We start from the raw sequence: 23,069 nt of genomic DNA, 5'->3' as shown, positions 1-23,069 counted from the left end.
CTTGCAACAATATGAGTGCATCTCACAATAATTGTGTTGAGTGGAAGAAAGCAGACAAGAAAAAATATATATACTGTATGATTCTATTTATATAAAACTCAAATATTAAAATTAGTGACAGAAAGCAATGGTTAGGGAGGGGAAGGAGGGATTACTCACATGGACAAGAAAACTCGGAATATATTTTTTCTTTTCATTGGAAAAGATTCATGGGTATATGTCAGACTATCGAATTGTATATTTTAAATATTTTCAGTTAATTGTAAATTATAACTCAGTGAAGCTATTTAATAAAATAAAAGGAAAATAGTTTTTTTGCCAAGATATTTTGTGGTGCAGTTGGAAATCGAAAGGATAGAGTGAGGTTGGAATAATAACTATTCTGTAGCATTTGGATAAAGGGTTCACATACATTATTATGTTAGTGTTGTAATTTCAAGCCTCGGGTAGTTGGCACTGGTATTTTAAAAAATATTTTTATTTTTTATTGCTTGAGTGTCAGTCTTCATGTGAATGTAAAGATATTTGAGAAAAATGACATTTTCCTCTTCTTCCCCTCCCCATTTTATTTTTTAAAAGGAGTGACAGTTCATTCAGATTTTTTGTATTCTTCTTCGTCTATATTTGTCAGTTTGCTGTACATGTACTACAGGCTGCAGGATTTCACAACTGGGGCAACTGGTAAGTCATTTACTCTAGTTAATCTGTTCATCTAGTATCTTTATATAATTTTTGGCTTCCTAAAACTAGTTAACAAAAAAGTCAGATTAGCAAAAGTAAACAAAAGTAAAAATTGCATTTTTTACTATTTAAACATTTTTAAGGTATAAATAACTTTTGGACAAACCATTCTATTTGAAAATTGTTCCTATTTTTAACAGCACATTATATCTAGTTTAAGTAAAGTGTGTCTGTAATGGGCACTAAGAGGAAGAGTAAAAGAGGAGACTGAGGAGTGGTCAGATAGTAGGATGGCCAACAATCATGGAAGGGAGAGACAAAAATTTAAAGATTTTAAGGAAAAGGGCGCCTATTGTGTGTAAAGCACTATTTTAGGTATACAAACATGTTTCCACACACACACACACACAGGTACATGGACAAAAGTCTTTGAAAAGTGAAATCACTGAATACACATATATACATGTATCTTTAAATAACAGAATCATTCTCAGATGGCAGAATGGTTACTCAGTTGGGGATCTTCAGAAACTGAGACTACTTAGATCCAGGCTAGGAGGTAATTGCAGATTTATATCTCGTTTTATACATTCTAGAGCAAACATTCCTTGAATGAAATGGCAGGTGGAAGAGTACGTATCTCTAAAACTATTCCTCTCTTCCTCTTATAACTGAGTGGCATACAGTTGAATTCTTGTAAGCTAAAAGCACATACAGGCAACTTTGCCTCACTGTGTACATAAACTAAAATGAGCATATAATTGGAGTGTATTAAGGACTTAATATTTAGTATGCTCCTACTGAATTGGCAATCAGGCAACTGTCGGTAGCTTTGCAGATCTAATGGACATATAGACATGCAGAGCATTTATATAGACGTTTCAAATCAGTTATCAAAAAAAGTAGCTTTTGTCATCTTTTTAAATAGTGTTTAGTCTTTGGCATTTGAGGGAAAGGAAGTGTTTTAAATGTTTAGTTAAAAAATTATACTGCTTATGTTATAGCACAAGTTTTTTTTCATATGAAATTGAAGTAATTTCTTTTGCTTTTTAGTACAAATGTAGAAAAAAGTGTTAAAATTGAACTTAAGGGCGTATGCAATGATGAAATAGGACAGGAATCTGCTAGCGAAGGGTGTATACAGAACAACCTGTTTTAAGATAGACCTCATGTAAATGAGCAGATTTTTTAAAAAGTGGTTACCAGAGGAAAGGAGGGGGCAGTGGGGAGGTTGATAGGAGAAAAGGGGGTCAAATATTTGGTGGTGGAAGGAAATTTTATTTTGGATGGTGAACACAAAATGCAATATACACATGATGTATTATTGAATTGTACACGAAGCCTACTCAATTTTATTAACCAGTGTCACCCCAAAATTTCAATAATAAAAATATCTAATTAAGTAAAATCTAATAAATAAAAAAATAGCCATAAAGAAGTTAAACTGTTTCAGGTAATTGTAGATTTACATACCGTTATAAGAAATAATGCAGAGACATCCCAGGTACCCTTTGCCCAGTGTTTCCCAATGGTAACATTTTGCAAAACTATGCTACAATATCAAAACCAAGATCTTGACATAGATACAATGAAGATGAGGAACATTTCCATTACCAAAGGATCCCTCATGTTGCCCTTTTATAGCTACATTCACTTCCATCCTGCCCCCATTCACGCCTCAGCTCCAACAGTCACTAATCTGTCATCATTTGTTATTTTGTGGTTTCAAGAATGCTGTAAAAATGGAATCATATAGTGTGTAACGTTTGGCTTTTTTCACTCAGTGTGTAGTTCTCCAGAGATTCATCCAGGTTGGCATGCATATTAATAGTTTATTCCTTTTTATTCCTGAGTAGTATTTCATAGTATGGATGTACCACAATTTGTTTAACCAGTTACCAGTTAAAGGACTCTGGAGTTTCTGGTTTAGGGCTATTATGAATAAAGCTGAACATTTGTGAATAGACTTTCATGTGAAAATAAGTTTTCATTTCTCCATGATAAATACCCAAGATTATAATTGCTGGTTCTTATGGAAGTTGCACATTTATTGTTTTTTTTTTTTAAAGAAACCAACAGCCTGTTTTTTAAAACGGCTGTACCATTTTACAACCCCACTAACAATATATTAGTGATTCAGCCTCTACATTCTCACTGTCATTTGGTGTCGTCACTGTTTTTATTTTAGCCATCCTGATAGGAGTGTGGTGATATCTAATTGAGGTTTTAATTTGTATTTGATGTTGAACATTTTTTCATGTGCTTATTTGCCATCCTTGTATCCTCTTGGTGAAATGTCTCTTCATGTCTTTTGCCCATTTTCTAATTGAAAAGTTTTTTTAACTGTTGAGCTTTGAAAGTTTTTTATAGGTTCTGGATTCTAACTGTTGGGTCTATGGTTTTCTTCCACAATTAAGCAGACGTTAAAATTAACTTTAAGAGAAAGTAATAATGAACTCATAGGCTTAAAAAATACAAAATCTGGTGGTACCCACTTAAGGCCGGAGTTTGGTGTCTGGGTTTGAATTCAGACTATGCCATTTATTATCTCTGTGACCTGGGGCAAGTACTGAATATTACCGTGACTTAGTTCCTCATCTGTACAATAGGGATTAAAAACAGCATTATCTTATGGGACAGTGAGAATTAAATGAGTTAACATACATAAAGAACTTGAACTCCTAAGAGCTGAATATGTGTTAGTCGTTATATTATTTTTTAAAAGTGTGCGTTGATTTATTTACCTAATTATACTTTCCTTTTATTACTTTCTAGTGGTTGGATTTCATCCCTTACTGGCCTCAACAAAAGTATTCCTGTTGGAATCATGATGATAATCATAGCAGCACTTTTCACAGCATCAGCAGTCATCTCACTAGTTATGTTTAAAAAGGTAAGTGACATTTTGTCTGTAAATTATTATAGTGTTCAGTTCTCATTTTCCCATTTTGCTCTTACTTCAGTGTAACCTCAAGTCATTTTGATATTCTTGTGCAAGTTTGCTCTCCAAAGATTACTTTTTACAATTAAAAGTTATAATAGATACATTTTTAAAAATTGCATCACATTTTTAAATTCCCATAAAAAGGAAATATTTTAAAATCCTGTTAACTGAAGGCTTTTTTCATGAATTGAAGAATCAGCCTCATTTTAAAAATTTAGATTATTTTTATACAGTCCAGTTTCTTTTTTGAATATTAAGCATATTAACCCGATTAATAAATAGAAGTAAAACTGTTGTGTGGTATGTGCATTTTATTTGTATTTAAAATTTAAAGACACTAAATTATTTATCTAACAATATAAAGTGAGCTGGTGGCAGGTTCAGGCTGGGTTATGACATGAATTTTGTTTTTAGCGACTACCCAATTATCTATACTTTTTTCTAGAGAATTCCCATGGCTGTTTTCTCAGCCTGCAAAGAAAATCATTACATAGAGTGGAAGAGAAAGCAGTGCTTTTATTTGTTTATATAAAGTTTAATTGTGGCTCGGATATATATTTTTGATATTCTGCATGTGCTTAAACATGACATAGAAGCCCTGGGAATAACACCTGTGTTTTAAAACGATAAAGACTTTTTGGTGGGTCTCACTTTAAAGAAAATAAGTCCTTACAACATTCTTTTCTTTATTTTTTTCTGTCTTGTAACTTGAGAATATGCACAAGGAATATGTAGAAATAACTGTAACTTATATTTAAGGACACTTCGTGCTCTTTAAATATTTTACTTGTACATTTGCCTTTTATTCTCAACTTTGTAGGCTAGACTGTGTTTTTCTGTCCAAATTTTGCTGCTCGTTTTCCATTATAAAAGCTTTTACTTTTCTAAACTACACACACATACAATTGAAATCAGCTTTCTAAAGTTACTAAATCCTATGGTCTTTTCAGTCTTCCTACTCTTCAAACTCTATAGCCTTCTACACTGCAGGTGGCTCCTCCTGTTCCTCAGTCTTCGTAATTGTGTTGATTCTCCTGCCTCTGAAGCTATTCTTTCGCTTTCATTTCTTTGTCCAGCTTATAAGTAAAGGTCATCTTAACTGCAGTCAGCTCTTTGCTTTTTGTGCTGTGCAGTCTTTTTCCTTGGGGAAAAAATCCTCATTGTTTCAGTCTTTTTCCTTGGGGAAAAAATCCTCATTGTTTCAGTTTTTTCTCTACCTGCGTGACCTAGAATCTGGGAGTCGGAAGATATAATGCTTTGCGTAAACATTTGGTTGCATCTTCAGGTGACTGTTTACATCTCCAGTTGATTGGTATCATCAGCTTACAGTAATGCATCATAAACTCATCATTTTCTTCTCAATTAGCCCTCCTTCCAGAAGTTCTGAATCATATTCAAAAGCATTTATTAAGACTACATATTGTATGATTCCATTTACATGAAATGTCCAAAACAGGTAAACCTATAGAGACAGAAAGTAGATTAGTGACTGTCTGTGGCTGGGGTAGGATGGAGAGGGGCTGTCAATTGGTTCAGAATTTCTTTTTTGGAATGATGAAAATGTTCTGAAAATCAGTTGTATGGGTGATATATTCACAACACTGTTAATATACTAAAAACCATGAATTGTACAGTATACAAATGTTAAGCTTTTTTTTAAAGGAACATTTATTAAGTACTTACTGTAAATGATGTGGCACTAAGTACTTCCTCAAATGAGTCCTTTTAACATTCGTGTCAGCACTTTCACTACTTCTATGAGACTTTCATTACTTTTTTAGTCAATTTCCTAGGGTTTTTTTTTTTTTTTTTTTTTAGCTATCGTTCTATCCTTCTCTTCCTTTTCATTCCTAACCTCAGCTAATCTAGAATTTTTTTACAGGTCAGTCACACCCTGAACCCACTTTCTTCACTCCATTTTATGTGTTGTTACTATGTTGATCTGAAAAAACCCATACAGACCTAGCACTAAAGATTTTTGAAGTGGACATAGGGTGGGGGATGACATTGTGGTGACAGCGGGAAATAGGGGGCTAGTTTCTTTCACATCCTGGATCCACACTTTCTGCTCTAGTCAAACTGTACTACTCATTTTCTTTGCATCATGTACATTCCTTTGTTCCAGTTTTTGTTCATGCTGTGCCTCTTCTGGGTTGCTTTATCTTCTCTGCCAGTTGAAGACCTGCTAGTGTTCTTTCAGGACCTTGCTCAAATCTTCCAGCCTCTTACCCCATGTCTTAGGGATTATGCCATCCTTAATTTTCTTGGGAAACTTGCTGTCTGTATTATTCACTGTGGGACCTGGGCATAAGCCACTTTCTATACCGTATAGTGCACATATTCTGGGTACCCAGCTTAAGCTCTCCAGGTCAAATATGTCTTTTAGTATTGGAATTCAATGAGTAGAGCAAGAGTTGTGGAACCTTATAACTCAGGTTGAAGTTCGGGCACCTTTGCATACAGCTGTCTGAGCTGAGACAGGCTCTGTAACCACTAAGGTTCAGTGTCTTCACCTGTACTCCAAGGCCTGTGAGAGCAGGGACCTAGTCTGTGTGATTTCGGGTTGTATTCCTCACTTCTAAAACAGTGACTGGCAGCGATTGGCATGTGATAGGCACTCAAATATGTGTTGAATGAGTGGAGGAATGAGAATAAATACTTACATAGGATTGGTGTGAGGATTAACTGAAACAATGAATGTAAATTGCATAGCACAGGGCCTCAGTTAAAATTAATTTCCTGGTCTTTGTAGTTTCTTGATAAGTTTATATTCAGAGTATGGTTTGGTGTATACTTCTGTTTAGTAAGTGCCTGTATTAATGTTCCATCAGGGAAGCAGAATGGAATGAAGAGATTTATTGAAAAGAATTGGCTTATGTGGGTGTCGGGGCTGGCTAGGTAGTCTGAAACCCATGGGGCAGGCAGTCAGGAAGCTTTGGAAACTCTCAAGCAGAAGCTGGACTGCAGTCCACAGGTGGGATTTCTTCTTTCTCAGAGAAACCTCAGTTCTGTTATTAAGGCCTTTTAACTAATTGGATCAGGCCTACCCAGATCAGTCAGGATACTTCTTAAAGTGAACTAGTTATAGATGCTAATCACATATACAAAATACCTTCACACCAAGACCTAGATTAGCATTTGATTAGTAACTGGAGACTGTAGCCTAGCCAAATAAACCCGACCATTATATCTCTTCAGAAATTCCTTTATTATTCCAGATGGATCACTGGGGGTGCTTTATAAAACTAGAATCGTAATAAGTTTAGAGTATAGTAGAGAGTTTTGTGGTATATTGCAGATTCCATTTGTTTGTTAAACAACCATTGAAGAGCATGTATTACATGCCAGGTACTGTACTGTAAGCTCAAGTAGCTAACATTTTGTTGTGGAAGGAGAAACAAATGAATGGGCACCACAGTTCATTGATTTAGTAGCTATTATAGGGGCAAGTATAGGGAGCATACAGGAGGGACAGCTAACCAAGTTTTGGAGATTTTTTTAGAAGTGAGTTCATTTTGCATTGCCTTGGGGTGAGGTATGATGAACAGGAGTTGTCTAAGTAAAGGAATAAGTGTGAAGGGAGAAGATAAGTAGCACCAGGCAGCAGGGATGCCACGTTCATACCTAGTTGCTAGGAATAAGACGGCATATTCGGGGAGTTGAAAGTAACTCAGAATGGATGGGAAATAAACTTGGTGCTTGAGTCTCACAGGGAGAAAAGTGGGCTGGTGGTGGTGGTGGGCAGGTAAAGATGAGACCGAACACCTTAGTGTAGTATATCCTGTAGGAAACCTTGTTAAGAAGTTGGGATCTTCTAGTGAGCCATAGAAGAGGTTCAAAGAGGAGAGTAGCTGAATTGATCCAATTTGAACTTTAGAAAGACTTCCATAAAAACATCTGAGATATGTGGGGCAGGGGTGTGGTACTTGGAGAAATTAAGACTGAGAGACAAGCTAGGAAGCTGGTTAGTAACAGTGGTAGTCTAGACTAAGAAAGTGACAGTATAAAGTAACTGTAGTAAGGGAAAATGAGCAGGTAGCAATTGATTCGACTTGGTCCTGGGAGTAGAGGATGAGGAAATCTCAAGGATGACATCCAGGTTTTTAGATGATGGGTCATTCAGGAAGAAGGTACAGAAAGAAGAACAGATTTGGGCATCAAGATGTTTTCAACTTTGAATGTGGAGAGTTTAAAATACTGGTGGGACATTAAAGTATAAACACTTGGTAGGCTTTTGGATATGTAAGTTGGGAACAAAGAAAAGAGCTTTAGGCTGGTTTTTAAGATGTGGAAAGTATTGAGTTCTTGATGAAAATGAAGTCCAGAAAGTGGATATGGAGTGAGAAGAGGGCCTATGGTCAAACACTCCCAACATTTGAGAATCTGCTGAGGGAAGAATAAGGAAGGAGTTTTAACCAGCAGTGGTGGTGGTGGGGAATATGTGGCACAGATGATTAATAGAGTCAGGATGTGGAGGGAGTGTTTGTTCCGCAGCTGCTATGTGACTGGCTATTGTGTGCAGCACTCTGAAGTCTTTGACTTGCAGGCCTTCGCCCCCGCCAGGTGCACAGTCCTTCAGGATCCCATCTATGAAAGGAAAAATTTAGAGTTGTGCTTGTTGTGTGCCAGGCATTCAAAAGAAACATGACTGCTTCCCAAATAAAAGCACTGATATGAAAATTGTGCAGCATACTCAATTTTGGTTGACTTTTTTGACTTTATAGTTAAAGACTTACCAGTTACCTCTTTCTATATGTGTTCATTGTCTGTCAGTGCTGTACAAGTTCTTAAACTTCTCAGAATCTCATATTCTTTATCTATGAAATAGGAATTTAGATGAGATTTTCTGTACGATTTTATGAAGTACAATAAATGGGGATAATTTAAGCTAAAATGCAATTTGAGCCAGCTTTCCTATTGTAATGGCATTGATTTCTCTTTAATAGAAATTGAGATTCAATCAAAACATCTGATCTTTCTTTTTTCCCCCACACTTGCTCAAAACTGGATTTTTTTTTTTTTTTTTTTTAATCCTTTGGGAGTATGTAGCCATAGTTTATAACCGCTAGGGGTCAGGCTCTTCATAAACAGTTATGCCCTCTAAAAATTATCTGTGCACATTATTTTGACTGTAGAATTGTGACTTTTTAGGCTATTCTGTGTCTCCGTCCCCAGCTAAACGTGCTCCGTGGCATATGTTTATTTTAATTACAGTATATACAATTTTGAGGATTTCATCGGCATTCTGAAGTCTTGCATAATTGGAACAGGTAATCCTTGGTGTGTAGAGCTCCCAGTAGGAGCTCTATGGTAATTTAACTTTGTTCCCACCACTACTCTGGCCTCATCTTAAAATCCAAATTTAAAATAATTAAAATGCAATAATATATGTTTCTTAAAACTCTTAATAGTTCAATTTTTCTTTTCACAGATTTCTTAAATTTCCTCTCAGATTATTTCTAAATGGTCTTTTTATAAAAAGATATTTCTATAGTAAACTATTTGAATTGAATAATAGTTTGAGGCTAAAGGGGAAGTAGTATAAATGGTTCAAATAGTAATAAATGAATGAATCACAGGAAGCTATTTCTGAGGGGAATCCAAGATTTCCCCCTTTTTTTAGCTGGTATAAGAGCTAGAATAACTTAGTACCGAAGAGATAAATAAATAATTTGTATTCCTTTCGGGACCTAGTTTTGAATGATTATTCCATTTAATTTAAAAAATTGTTCTTAGACTTTTATCTATGGGTTCATAAAATAATTATTAATAGTCGGCATTTTGGAAGAATTTTAGAAAAAGATTTTTCACCTCTTTAAAAAAACAGGTTTCCTTAAGTGTTAAAAAAAATTCTTTTTGTATACTAAGTTAGCTATTCTGCAAATACTCTTCTGTGTGGGTGTAGAATTTGACTGTTCAATCCAAAGTAATGATAAGTCTAATTTATGAAAACAGTATATTACAGTAAACGCTTTGTGACAGTATTCTATTATTATATAAAGGGATCACCTTCTTAGATTAAGTGACTCTCACTTTCTTTGAAAGCATTGTTGTTCACACCTCCCCCGCCCCCAGCTTTATTTTGGATCTGGGACAGAATGCTGACTATTTTACTCTACTGGCTTTCTGTAGTCACACATAGGTATGCTATATCCCTCTGAGCAGGTCGTTTACATCCTGTCCTTAGTTGCTATTCTTAGTATGTTCATTTTTTTTTATTGTTCCAAATTTTTATTTTGTTTTCCTTTTCTGTAAGTACTAGGCTACTTAATACATTCCAAATCTAGGTTAATATAACTAAACTATTGTATATTTACCTAGGCATCTTCAAATTTGGCAGGTCTGCTTGTTTTTATAATGCTGGACATATGATTTTTTCATCTAAATCATCTGTGTACATTTTTAAAGCTTCGCCGAGATAATTCATATATGCAGTCAATTCATTTAAAGTATACAAGTCAATGGTGTTTGATATATTTCATTATTAATCTTTTAAAATTATGGCAAATATATATATATAACATAAAATTTGCATTTTAGTCATTTTAGGTGTACGATTCCATGGCATTAATTGTATTCACAGTGTTGTGTAACTGTCAACACTGTCTATTTCCACAACTTCATCACCCCAAGTAGAAACTCTGCAGTCAATAGTAGTTACTTTCCATTCCCCTTCCCCAGCCCCTGGTGATCTCTAATCTACTTTCTGTCTCAGTGAGTCTACTAATTCTGGAATCATACAGTATTTTTCTTTTGTGTCTGACTTATTTCACTTAGCATAAAGTTTTCAAGGTTCATCCATGTTATGGTATGAATCAGAGTTTCCTTTTTATGGCTGAATAATATTACATCACATGTATAGACTACATTGTGTTATTAGTCTATTGAATAGACACTCAGGTTGTTTCCTACTTTTGGCTAATGTGAATAATGCCATTATGATGAATACTGGTATACAAGTATTTGTTGGAGCCTCTGCTTTCACTTCTTTTGGGTATGTACATAGGAGTGGAATTGCTTGGTGGTCATATGGTAATTGTATGTTTAGCTTTTTGAAGAACCACCAAACTGTTGTCCACAGTGGCCACACTGTTTTACGTTTCCTCCAGCAATGTAAAAGGATTCCAGTTTCTCCACATTTTTGTCAACACTTGTTATTTATCATTTTTCTGATCATAGCTATCCTAGTAGGTGTGAAGTAGTAACTTCACTTTTAAAAAAATTAACCTCTGAGATAATTGCAACCTAAACATTTTATTTTGTAACAGATATAGTTTGCTAAAGCAGTATTGTACTTATTTGGTAACTTTAAAAAAAAATGAGGATAATTTGGGGCCATTTGTTTAGTTCCTAGCAGAAAAAGAAACAATTATTCAGTGGCTTCTACCACAGGTTACTATGTCTTTTAGGAAATGTAACAATGAGTGGACATTAGCTCATCTTCTCAAGGAACTAAAAGCTTTTGGGGTATAAGACCAGTAGGTAAACCTTACAGAAGCAGGACAATATGCATCCCTAAAAGATATACAAAGATTTGGAGGTGCACTCAACAGAAAGAGCCACAGCTAGTTCTGGCAGAAAGAGGACAGCGGTATTTGAGATAAACCGTAAAGGATGAGCGGGATTTCAATAGTGTGAAACTAGAGTGGTACTTTAAGAGGTTACAAAAGAGTTATACTGACCCAGATCTATGGGCAGGAGAGTACATAGAGGGTTTCTAGGAAACGGTTAATTGAAAAATTTAGGCTCAGGGATTCACGAGTTTATTGAAATTTCAAAACAAGAATAAAAATGTCAAAAACTCACTTGTTTGTATTTCCTCAACTTTTAAAAAAGTTAAAATAATTTTGGTAAGACCAGGATCTTCTATTAATAAAAGCATGAATTCTTGACATGGTATCTGTAAGCTTTAATGGAAATGTATGTGTGGATTATTTTGATTAAGTAAAGTACCATAGTTATTTGCTTCCTATAGTATACAATTGTGTGTCATGTGTCACCCCAGTGTACACTAAGATCATTATGAAGATACGTTAAGGAAGCAGAACAATTTCTGGGGTTGCATCTTGGCTATGATAATTCTGCAGAGATTTAAACATTAATTTTAATCTTTTTTAATGCAACACATTTATGTATTATCATTTGATTCTTAGGAGGACTCCCAGAGACAGGCCAACAAATATTCCTGTTTTATGGGAAGTAAACTTGAGTGGTGACCAGCCAGCTGGAGCGTAGTGGAATCAGTAGATAACAAACCTCGTGATCTTTCTGTGATACACCTAGATCTAAATATTTAGGTTAATGCAGTTCTCATAAGTAGAAGAGATAACAAGTATTTAAGTTGTTCGTTTCTTTAAATTACAGTAATTTATCTTTAAACTTTGTTCCTGGTTTCATAAGGAATATGAATCATCAATAGATACCACTGTGAAACATAGGGAAATGATAAGCTTTTTTGTGTTGTTGATTCATATAATTAGCCTGTCATTTTGCTAGAACACTGAAATAATCACCCGTTTCACATGGATGTGGTGGGTTTAATACAGTATTTGAGCACTGGACACTGAATCTTTTGTAGTCTTTTCCCTCTAGGTGGCTCTCTGAGTCTATGTAGATGTAAACTGTTGAGAAGTGTGTGCTATTCCTACCTTATTTTGTCTCTGCCCTGCTGGGATATGAATTTCATTTTAAGTAATTAAACTATGAAGCCCATAAATATAATACGTCAGGTACTCAAAACAAATTAGAAAAGGAAATAACAAAGCAAATTATAACAGATGTTTATTTATTACATGCCCATAAACATGGGAAAGGGGAAGAGAGAGACAAGTGGGCCTGTAATTAGATTGCTCTGATGGTCTTAGTAAGTAAAGGAGGCTTAATAGATTTCTAGAATGCACTTCATTTTCTAGAATCTACTCGTATGTACTCATTGTGATAATTTTCTTGAACATAAGAGTAGTGATTTTATCTGTATTTTTAATGTTCCATAGAAAATTTGGTTTTGAAAAGGGAATAAAAATAATTCCTTTTATGCTTATGCTAGAGCTATGGTTACTAGAAGAAAAAAACTTTTAGGGTTTGCCAGTTTATGTGCTTATCAGTCCTCTCTTTTTCTCCCTAATTCTTTTATACTTGGATCCATGGTAATATGGCATTTGCTCACACCACTGTATCAGAAGAACTCAGAACTGTCTGGGTATTTTTATCTTTTACCTTGACAGCTCTTCATTCCTTAACATGCTTTCTTCCCTTGACATCTGAGAAGGTCCCTGGTTTTTCCCATTCCTTTCCTAATCATTTCCTCTTGTGGATACCTCTTAAATATTGGTGTTTTAAATCAGCTTTGGTATTTGATTCTCTTCTCTTTCTAATTTGTGCATTCTTCTTGGAAAGTTTCATTTATATCAGAGTTGCAGCTACCATTTAGGTGTCAGTGGTTTCCAAGTCTATGTCTCTGGCCCATTCCTTTCCCGAGTTCCAAACCAAATCTTCACCTGCCTGCTGTAGCAGACCTAGAGTAGGTATTTAGTAAACATTTGTGGAATGTATGAATATTTAGAACTTAACCTAGCATCTCTTTTCCCTGCTAAACCAGCCTATCCTCTCTATCTTTGAAATGACTTCCCAGTATCCAAACTTGGCTTGAATGTCTTTGATTCATTCTGCATTCTACTTTTCCTTATTCCTCGTTTACTCCATAGTTACCAGTTTCTACCAGGTTTGGGAAAAGGACTGACTGGGGTGCACTGCCCCATTCTGCAAACCTGCTCTGATTGCATGCCAGTCAGGCTTCTAATTTAGACCTAATCATAGTGCATTTTCTTCTTTCCTCCCCCACAAGTTTGTAAGCATATAGTAAATATTTGTTCTAATTTGCTTTATTATTTTCTTCCTCAAATTTGTATTGAGTGGCCAATGTCATATATATATAGATGCACTTCATAGTTCATCTTAATACATATACTAATAGAGTATTTTTGAACCTTAATACATATACTAATAGAGTATTTTTGAACCTTACTCATGAAAATAAATCCCAAGATTTGAATTATGAATCAGTATGGACAGTTTATGGAAGTGTTTCTCTGTAGATCCTTTAAAAGTGACCACATCCCAAAGGTTAAATGGTATACAGAGTGGGTAGTGGAAGGAATAGTGCTTCATACATTAAATCATAAGATCATTTGATTATAATATGATCAGTGGTATATACGTAGCTAACACAAAAATAGATAAGGTATTTAACTTGTCTAGGGTAGTAAATGTATTAACATTAGAATGTCTCTTGTTAAACCATTTTCTTATAATGCAGTAATATCTTAATTAACTAATTAGGTACAGCAGAAAACATAGCTTTTTACATTTGGTTAAATTCTTTAAATTATTTTTTCATTTGGCATAGACATAATTATCTCTTCTGCATTGGGGATGAAAAGGATAAACCTGTGTTAAGAAAATATTTAAACACAGTATGTGCCAGTGTGATGCCTAATGTTCTTGATCTTGGGACTCATGCTTAGAATTTTAGTCATTTTATCTCTGAGTAATGTTGAGGCTGCTTGAAGAGCTGCTGAAAATGTGTTGCTGACCACTTATCTTCTCCCACCTTATTGTGCCTCTGTAGGTACATGGACTATATCGCACAACAGGTGCTAGTTTTGAGAAGGCCCAACAAGAGTTTGCAACAGGTGTGATGTCCAACAAAACCGTCCAGACCGCAGCTGCAAATGCAGCTTCAACTGCAGCAACTAGTGCAGCTCAGAATGCTTTCAAGGGTAACCAAATTTAGAGAATCTTCAAACAATACACTGTTACCTTTTGACTGTACTTTTTTCTCCAGTTACTGTATTCTATAAATATTTTTATGTTCAAAACACACAGTAAACACAGCATGTATGTTTCCAATTCACTTATGCATGGGCAAAAACAGAAAAACTTCCTCGTCTTATTATTTACCTAATAGTTTCTTAATATTTTAGTGCCCCCTGCAGAAAAAAATATTACATGCTAAATAAATATTCTCCATATTTTTGGGGGATGAATGTTCAAATTATTTCAGTGGTGAGACTGAAATTAATATGGTACTTATGATTAAAAATGCATTTAGTACTAGTTACAGTCATTCTTCGAAGAATCTTAGATTTAAAGATTACACATTGGAGCAGTAAATTGATGCTTTATTCCTTTTTCCTTATTTATATTGACAGAAATAGGCCATCAGAGACTTATGGACATTTAGATTGACTTGCTTTTTAGCCGTTTCAGTCACCAATGAAGAGCCTATGTGCGTTTTGTAGTAGATAATGTAAATTTTATCTTTTTACCTTCTTTTTTTAGAGTAGTCGATAGTTTGATATCAGTCTCTGATCTTGCATGGGCACCATATTTCTGAAATTGAAAGAATTAGTGTTTTGGGTTCTGCACTGCTTATGGTTATAAGTTTGGGGACTTTATTGAATCATAGAGGATTTTCTGTAATTCTTTCTTTTAAATAAAAATTTATCATCTGCAATACAAGAATATAATTTGCAGTGCATTATCCAAAAGAAAGGTAGAAAATTGGTGGAATAGACTGTAGTGATAATACCTTTTTAAAATTTTTTTCAGTATTCATATCATAGTAAAATATTACTGTATGGAAACTTTGGTATATTCTCGTGGCTACTCTTTTTAATTGAACTGAGATTGTGTTTGGCAGCTCTTTTTGGGGGTGTATGTATAATTTTTAACAGAGGTATTAAAAGTCTAGCCTAACTCCTTGTCCAAAAAGAACATACAGTATTTGAGGGATTTTTCTTTTAGCCACTCATCTCTAATGGCATTAAAAATAAAAAGATCCTGGCATTTTACATATTCTTGAATCCCTAATGCACTTCAGTCTTTCAATTTTAAAGGCAGACTGAATCCATTAAAATTTTTCAGCAATAGAAAAAATAAAACAGTTAACTTGCACCAAGTAAGAAAATATACAGTTGAATGCATTAATTATGAATATAATAACATTAAAATTGTTACTATTCAGCACAGGAGTTCATTCTTATAGTGTATTTGGGTTGAAAGTTTGAATCATTTTTAATATTGATTAAATGACCAAAAGACATTTGTAAGGTGATGATACTGTGTTTTGAAAGTCATTAGCTATTTTAAGATTACAGAATAATAGGTAGTGAGTTATTCAACTTGATTTTAAGTGAGGATAGTCAATTGGATTATATTATTTGAGACTGCAAATCCTTTTTTAAAAAAAAATTGGATGGGCACAAATGGTTAAATCGCTTTCATTTTTCTCTCTAAATCTGGAGTTAAAATGCGTTTCATTCTGGGGGTGGGATGGTAAATTATCACTACTTATGAAAGAAGCTTCGCACGATAGTGATACTTGGTAATGCTAATCTATCCAGATGGTGTTTACATTTGATTTATTTGGGACCTCAGTATTGAAGTAATATACTTGTATTTCTTTTAGTTTGATGAAAATAGGATTCAGAATATGAGTTTAAAGCTCTTTATGAATATTTCTGATTAGTGATAATCTCCACCTACTTTCTCAATGAAATAAGTCAGTTCAAGTTTTTCAGAATCTATCTTACTGAAAATCTGTTTTATCAGTTTACTCTATTAAGTGTGGATTTAAAAAAACATTTAAAACATTAACCACAAAATAAATACTAGAACACTTATGTCCATCATTAATTTATATCTCAAGTCCATTTTTATATTTCTTGAAAGTACAAATGAAAGATATATCATACAGACTTTAAAAAAAAAATTCTGAGGTTTTTTCAAGAATTTCTTTATTCTGTAGAAATCCCCAAAGGTAGCACTGTTAAATAGCGAAGAATAATTACAACCAACAGTACCTTTTTTTATGTGGCTGGAGAAAATGTTATAAAATCCAGTTATTTGGGTTAATACAAGCTTATGGGAGAAAATTGTTTTTTAAAAACAAATGTGCATTAAAATGATGGCAATGCTTCTAGTTTGATAAGATATAGGGGTTTTAAATTCCTATATTTTTATTCTTTTAATAATTAGTAAAATGTCATGTTTTCATTCAGCAAAAGATTAGTATTCGTGTTTTACATTTAATATTAACATTACCCAGAATCAGAATCATGAAATGGTCTTGACATTGTAAGCATCCATGTCATTTTTCAGTTTGCAATATTAAGTTGTGGCTATTTTATTTCAAACTGATGTTTAAACACTGGAAAATCATTGCTCAGTGATTTGTAATTTGGGACTTGGATTATTTATCTAGGGATGTTTGTATATGTTGTCAGTGAGTAATACTGCGCTGTCGTCATGGTGACTGTCATAGTTCTATATAAGTGCTCTCCATCTGTCCCTCTAATGTTGCATGTTTTCAGTGGTTTGGAAGTTTTGTATATTTATTGTATTAACACAGAGTGTCATAAAATAAAATGCTGTTTACTGGATGTTTGTTTGTATAATTTTAAACACTATATTAGCACTTCAGAGGCCGAAATTATCCTGAGGGTTTAATGTGTATAAAATTCCACATTTGATTAAAAAAAAAATCTGTTTAATTCTATCACGCGCTAAACAAAATATATAAAAGACATAGTTAAAAACTCTCAGCAACATGAAATGACAATTTTTCTGTTGCATTAGACTTTTGTAGGTAGTGAAACGTGAGCTTCACTCATATTAAACCTTTTGACCACTTTAAGGTCAAAATACACAGACTGTCTAGAAGTTAGATTCAAAATGGAAAACGTGTTTTGCGGCTCAGATTTTTTCCTAGTAGTTTAAAATGGATGCCTTTTTACTAGTATTGTATTGATTTGATTGAACTTGCGTTCTATTCCCTAACATCGCTACCTAATGCTGTTTTATGTATTGATAAAAGTACCTTGCTGTGTATTGTTGGATCTTTCACTTGGTTATTTAAAGAGGATGTAAAACTATAATCTAAAATAATGTTCCTGGTGAATCTTATTTTGAAAAATACATAAAAATGAGTTTGGATTGTCATTGGATGTAACTCCTATAAATCGTGTTGAGATAATGTATGGTTTGCATATTAGAGGGAATTTATGTTAAATTTTTTGAGTTGTTGCTGTAAATCATTTGTAGTAGCATAATACTTTTACAACTATTGTGATATCTTTTCCTGAAAACACTGACATTAGCATTTAATTTTATCTATATTGGTAAAATCTGTGTTCAGACTGTTCATATTCAGAACTCGTTACATTTTTGTGAATATTTTCCTTTTAGAATTACCATGACTGTTAAACACCATTTCACTGTATCTCATTTCATTTTTTCTTTAAGGAAATGTTTAGAGGAATTTGTTGATTCCATGTGATTAAGACCTTTAAAGGTGAAATAAAAGTGGTTAATGTAGAAATAATTGAAGATGGTTAAAAATAAAAGAATACCTATTTCATAGATTGTCAAGTACCATAGTATAAATTTATTTAGAGTAGAATAATATATTTTCAAACATTAGAGTTGGTTTAAATACTTGTTTATTAAACTAAAATTGTATCTCAATGGTTAAATATTACGGAGAGTGAAGTATTTCACTAGAATTAGGGTACATTTTACAAAATATCCTGCTTTTTGTATTGGTGGGTATTATTATGGACTTTATCACAGAATATAGAGAGCTAGGAAAAAATCTGTAGAAATTTCTAAGCCAGGTATTGCCACTAATCTGTCCTAAGTAGATATCTTTAATTTAAAGATTCTAGGAAAATAGGAAAAGACTCTTCTCCGGTGTTCATACCCTTTCTGTGGGTTCCATATTTACAATTTAACTTTGTGGTTTGGGTAGGACAAAATTTAACCTGTAGAATTTTCATTTGAAAATACTGTTTGTGTTTTCAAATGGCAAGGGACATGGGAGTCACTGTGTAGCAATGCAATGAGTGTTAAATTTTGTGTTTATCAGAATCTTGGTTTGGTTTTCAGCTCATTTTTCTGGGCTTGGTGTGGCTAATGATGTAGCTAAAACCATCTTGCCACTAAAACTCATTTTTTTCTTTAATAGGAACAGAAAATAGTTAATCTTCTTTTACCTAGTAAAGTTTCATATACTTATATCAAATTATTCTGAGTATTATCTTCTCTATATTTAAATAGTCCTAATTTGTAGAATCATAGCGTGCAGATTTTTTTTTTTAACTCTTTAGGTGTTTTCATCACTTAGATACAATCCTAGAATTCTCCAGAACTTTTATAATGTTTTGTGGGCCAGTAATTCTCAAGATAAATCATGGTTGTGGTAGTTGTTAATGTTGGCAGTTTGTAATATTCTTTAGGTGTTTGGGAGCCAGGAAAAAAAATTCCCCAAATCACTGTCTTTTATCTGGTCATCACAGTAACTATAATATAGAGTCACCTACATAAAAACTGAGTCTATTGGGCATACAAACTAATTTTTTTCTAGTATGAAAGTAATATATACCTGTGTAGAACTGAAAAATATGGAAATGATAGAATCTAATAATAAATAATTCTGTCATCTAGGGATATCACTGCTGTTTTATTGGATTTGTTTGCCATTCTTTTTCTACACATGTATTTTATAGAGTTAAGGAATATAAACTGGATGTTTAAAATCTTATTTTCCTTCCACTTAGCATTATATCATAATGACTTGATAGTTTAGCTTTTAAGATTAACTTTTAATTTTTAAAATTAATATACTTTAATATAACTTAGAGAAAATATGAGCAAAAGAAGATGAAGTTGCTCCCAATTTTACAAACCCATAAGTAACTACTATTAACATTTGGTTTATATTTCTAATTTTCTAGGAAGGCAACTTTTTTCTAAAATGAAAAAAAAGATTTTTCTCTTTTTCCTTATAATAGATCCTTCATGGCATCATTTCTTTGGGCCCATAAAAACCTACTTGGTATTAGATGTTATCTAGCCATAGTGGACTCATGCTTGGCTCATTAAATTTTTATCCTGAATGTAGATTTATGCAGATCTATAGTGTTGCAGAATTGGAACATATGGGTAGCCATACTCTGCCATGAGGGAAGGAGTCACCAAAAAGCTGAACAAGACATGTAGGACGTAGAAAAGATCTTAATAGCTTTCCATATCCTATATGGCGCCCGACTGCTCATCCATATCTCATCCCATTATCCCAGTAATATTCTTACTCTTTTTTCTCCCTGAGCTTCTTTGAATTGGTTTCCTGTTGCTGTCAACTGGAGAATTTTAACATATAAAGGTTTGTAATCGTTTTCAATTATATGTTGAACTTTTTTCTTATTGCTGAATATATTTCTATAACAGTTAGTAACTGTATAGCTACCTTTATATGCATATATCATAAATCATTTTTCAAAGTCTTATTCTTTCAGGTTATTTTTAATTTTTTAAAATAAATATCAAGAAGTATATTATTGCTAAATTTGGGGGCTCAGGCTTTTTTTCTTTTCTTAGAACAAGTTGCTGGGTCAAAGCATAAGCATATGTTTAAGGCCTTTGATGTGCATAGCCAAACTGCTCTCCAGACAATTCTATCAATTTATGCCTCCATCAGCAGTGTCAAAAGGGCCTCTTTATCTGCCGGCATTGGATGCCCCTTTCCTAAAAAGTCTTTGCCATCAGTAGGTTTTGACAAGTAATCAGGAGGTTTGCTTTCTGAGCATTCTGGTTTCCCATAACGGGCTTGCTTAACACTACCTGTTTATTTTTTTGTTTTTGCTAACTAGGAGTGACCGTATATCCTGTATCTACAGAGAAATCTTCCACGTCCTTAGAACCCGAAGCTAAAGGTGATTAGTACAGGATGGAAAAAGAAACGGTGGCCTTGGGTAGCCTCCCTCAATAAAATTAGATTGGTTTAAACAACAGGTTATGCTATTCTTAACGATTTTTTAGAGCAACCTTAAATTTTGAGATCAGTTCTAAATGGTAGTCTAAATGGGCGGACAAGATTCTCTAACTTTCTTCTAATAACTTTGACTTGTTGAAGACACTATATATCAGAGACTATACTAAATGCTTTACATATATCACTTCATCCTCATAACCAAATCTATGATGTAATTTCTGTTGTCTGCATTTTTACAGAAGAGTAGGAAATTATCCCAGTCACTCAGTGAGAATGGTGATGAAGGGCTAAGGATGGGCAGTTAGAACCATGTCCCCTGGCTCCTGCCAAATGTAGGGCCGCTTCTGCCACATGCTGCTACCTCTCTCCAATTCTGTTGTTTTTCTGTCCTTCCACATTTCCAGTAATTCATTTCCATCTTTTAGGAACAACGGATCCTAGAAATAAAATCGAGAAAAAATTACAGCATGTGTTTTTGATGTCTCAAGACCAAGGCCTTGCTCCACAACATGTGGGTGAGTACCTGCAGTTTGCTTTTCAGCAGTGTTAACTTACTAATGGTCTTTGGCTTTTGTGTGTGTGTTTGGAGAAACTTTAGGTGAAGACAAAGCCTTATTTAAACTATGAAGAAAATTTGCCTCTTATGTAATCATAGATGCTTATCCTGGATGAGGGATTAGTTGTAATAATAAGAAAAACTCAAACTGTCATTTGTTTTACCACCGTCATATCGCTGATGAGTTTTTAGTGTCTGTTTTCAGGATTAAGTGAATTGCAACACAGGTGTCATCTTTGAAAGTATGAAAAATTACCAGGTTTTTCTTTGAAAGGAAGGCAAGATCAGTGTTTTCATCAGTTGTCATCTTATAGTATGGTCTTTTTGGAGTTATACTTGGAAGTTAGTCTGAGTTAAATACGCAGAGATGGCGGTTCCCCCTGGGGTTTGTATTGGCTGCCTTCTCACCCTGTACATTCAAGACTGAAAGAAACTACAGGTATTCAAGAATATAGACTTTGGTGTCAAATCATTTGAGCCTTGACTTTGCTACTTACTAGCTTTTTAACTTGGGACAAATTACTTAATCTCAGCGTACTTAGTGACAATTGATTTACCTATAAAATGAGGATGATAGTTTCTATTCATAGGGTTTTGATGAATAAATGAATGATACGAAGTGCTTAGCACAGTACCTGCACGAAGCGTACAATAATTAAAAACTCTATTGTCTGCACACGTGTATTGATGACTTCCAAATTTCTGTCTCCAACCTGGTCTCCTCTCCACAGTATATTCCAAGCTGCACTCAGGACTTCGCCATTGGCAGCCTAAGCTGAACCTTCCTACCTTCCCTGTCTCTGCTTCTCTTAGCTTCCCGATCTTGGTGGTGGCATCACTTTCCATGCTGTGCCCAAATCAGATACCTGAAAGTCATCCTGGACTCTTTCCTCTCTTCTCTTCGAATCAGTCACTAGGCTGTCCATTCTTTCTCCCTAATGTCTGATCCATCTCATTGTCTTCACTATCACCTTCCTTAACTTAGGCTTTCTTCTCTAGAGAATGGACCATAATGGTTTCCCCAGAACATAGGCAGTTGGAGGACTGCCTGCTTGTAGGTGTTAAAGACTTTTTTAGGCTGTTTGGCTACAAAAAGCCAAAAAGCTACAATTATGTACATGTTTTTTGATTGATTTTTCTTTCCCTTGTGGTTTTGCTACTTCCTCTTATTTATTTATGCTGTTATCTACATCCTGTGTACCTAAGCAAAATGAGCAGTTCATATCTTAAAGACTTATTTTGCAGAACTCTTCAGGGTGAGGAGGAAGCTGTAAGGAAAAGATAGTAGTAGGGACAGCAGTAGGATGGCTCAGACAAATGACTCAGCAGCTGATAAAGCTTCTGAATGAAGACAGTTATTGGTTCTTGCTGCTATGAAGAGTGGGCTAAAAGTTTGCTTTGATGCTGTTATTCTTTAGTGGCAGAAGTGATAAAGATACTAAATTATTGAAAACTACTGAAATAACCCACTTAAAGGGAATGTCCAAGATAAGACTGTTTTTAAGTGGTATGTTAAACAGAGACTTTAAGGAGGGCTAGGAATAAGTTGAATGTGATGTGTTCCGGGAATAGTATCATGGAAAGTTTACCCAGTAGTAAAATTGCCAAGTAAAAACTACGGATGAAGTGGGAAGCACACTTGACGGTTCCCCAGCCTCCGCTGACATTTAAAGCCAGGGTCCTTTCTCTCTCTTGTGGGTTAACTCTTGAAAAAGATGTAATAACAGCTAAAAAAAAAGCAACTGAAATTTTCTAATTTGCTTGGCTTATTTAGGTCATAATGTTTGGAAAATTTTTCTTTAGTGATTTGGATAATTTCATCAGTTTGTAATTTTGATTTCTATTAGAAACCTGGCAGGTATGTTTAGAAATCAAAGCATAAGTGTAGTTTCAGCTGTCACAGGCTCCAGATCAGGAAAATAGCCATTTTTGTTTATTCTATCAGATAAGCACTTCATGGAATATGGAGAGTAAAAGTTTATGAAAAGGGTCGATAGTGTCATCTTTACATTTATAAATTAGAATTCTGCTTCTAGCTTCAGTGTTACCTAGATGAG

At 34.2% G+C, this 23,069-nt stretch overlaps 1 protein-coding gene across 2 annotated transcripts in view; it reads left to right on the top strand.

Moving 5' to 3' along the window:
- SCAMP1 (secretory carrier membrane protein 1) overlaps nucleotides 1-22,750 on the top strand; it is an 89,378-nt gene extending 66,628 nt beyond the window's left edge. The window contains exons 7-11 of one of the 2 annotated variants that reach the window (XM_016118845.2): nucleotides 580-681; nucleotides 3,457-3,574; nucleotides 14,253-19,847; nucleotides 20,335-20,397; nucleotides 20,882-22,750. In XM_016118845.2, the coding sequence (XP_015974331.1) occupies nucleotides 580-681; nucleotides 3,457-3,574; nucleotides 14,253-14,417 (385 nt within the window). In that variant the 3' untranslated portion in view covers nucleotides 14,418-19,847; nucleotides 20,335-20,397; nucleotides 20,882-22,750. Of the gene's footprint in view, nucleotides 1-579; nucleotides 682-3,456; nucleotides 3,575-14,252; nucleotides 19,848-20,334; nucleotides 20,398-20,881 lie in introns of those variants that run through there. The other variant, XM_016118846.2, reaches the window with a different exon arrangement.
- Nucleotides 22,751-23,069: the final 319 nt, after the last annotated feature.

This window comes from Rousettus aegyptiacus, unplaced genomic scaffold, assembly GCF_014176215.1.
Source record: "Rousettus aegyptiacus isolate mRouAeg1 unplaced genomic scaffold, mRouAeg1.p scaffold_m13_p_8, whole genome shotgun sequence".
Taxonomy (NCBI): domain Eukaryota; kingdom Metazoa; phylum Chordata; class Mammalia; order Chiroptera; family Pteropodidae; genus Rousettus; species Rousettus aegyptiacus.
This window is presented reverse-complemented; position numbering and strand designations above follow the sequence as displayed.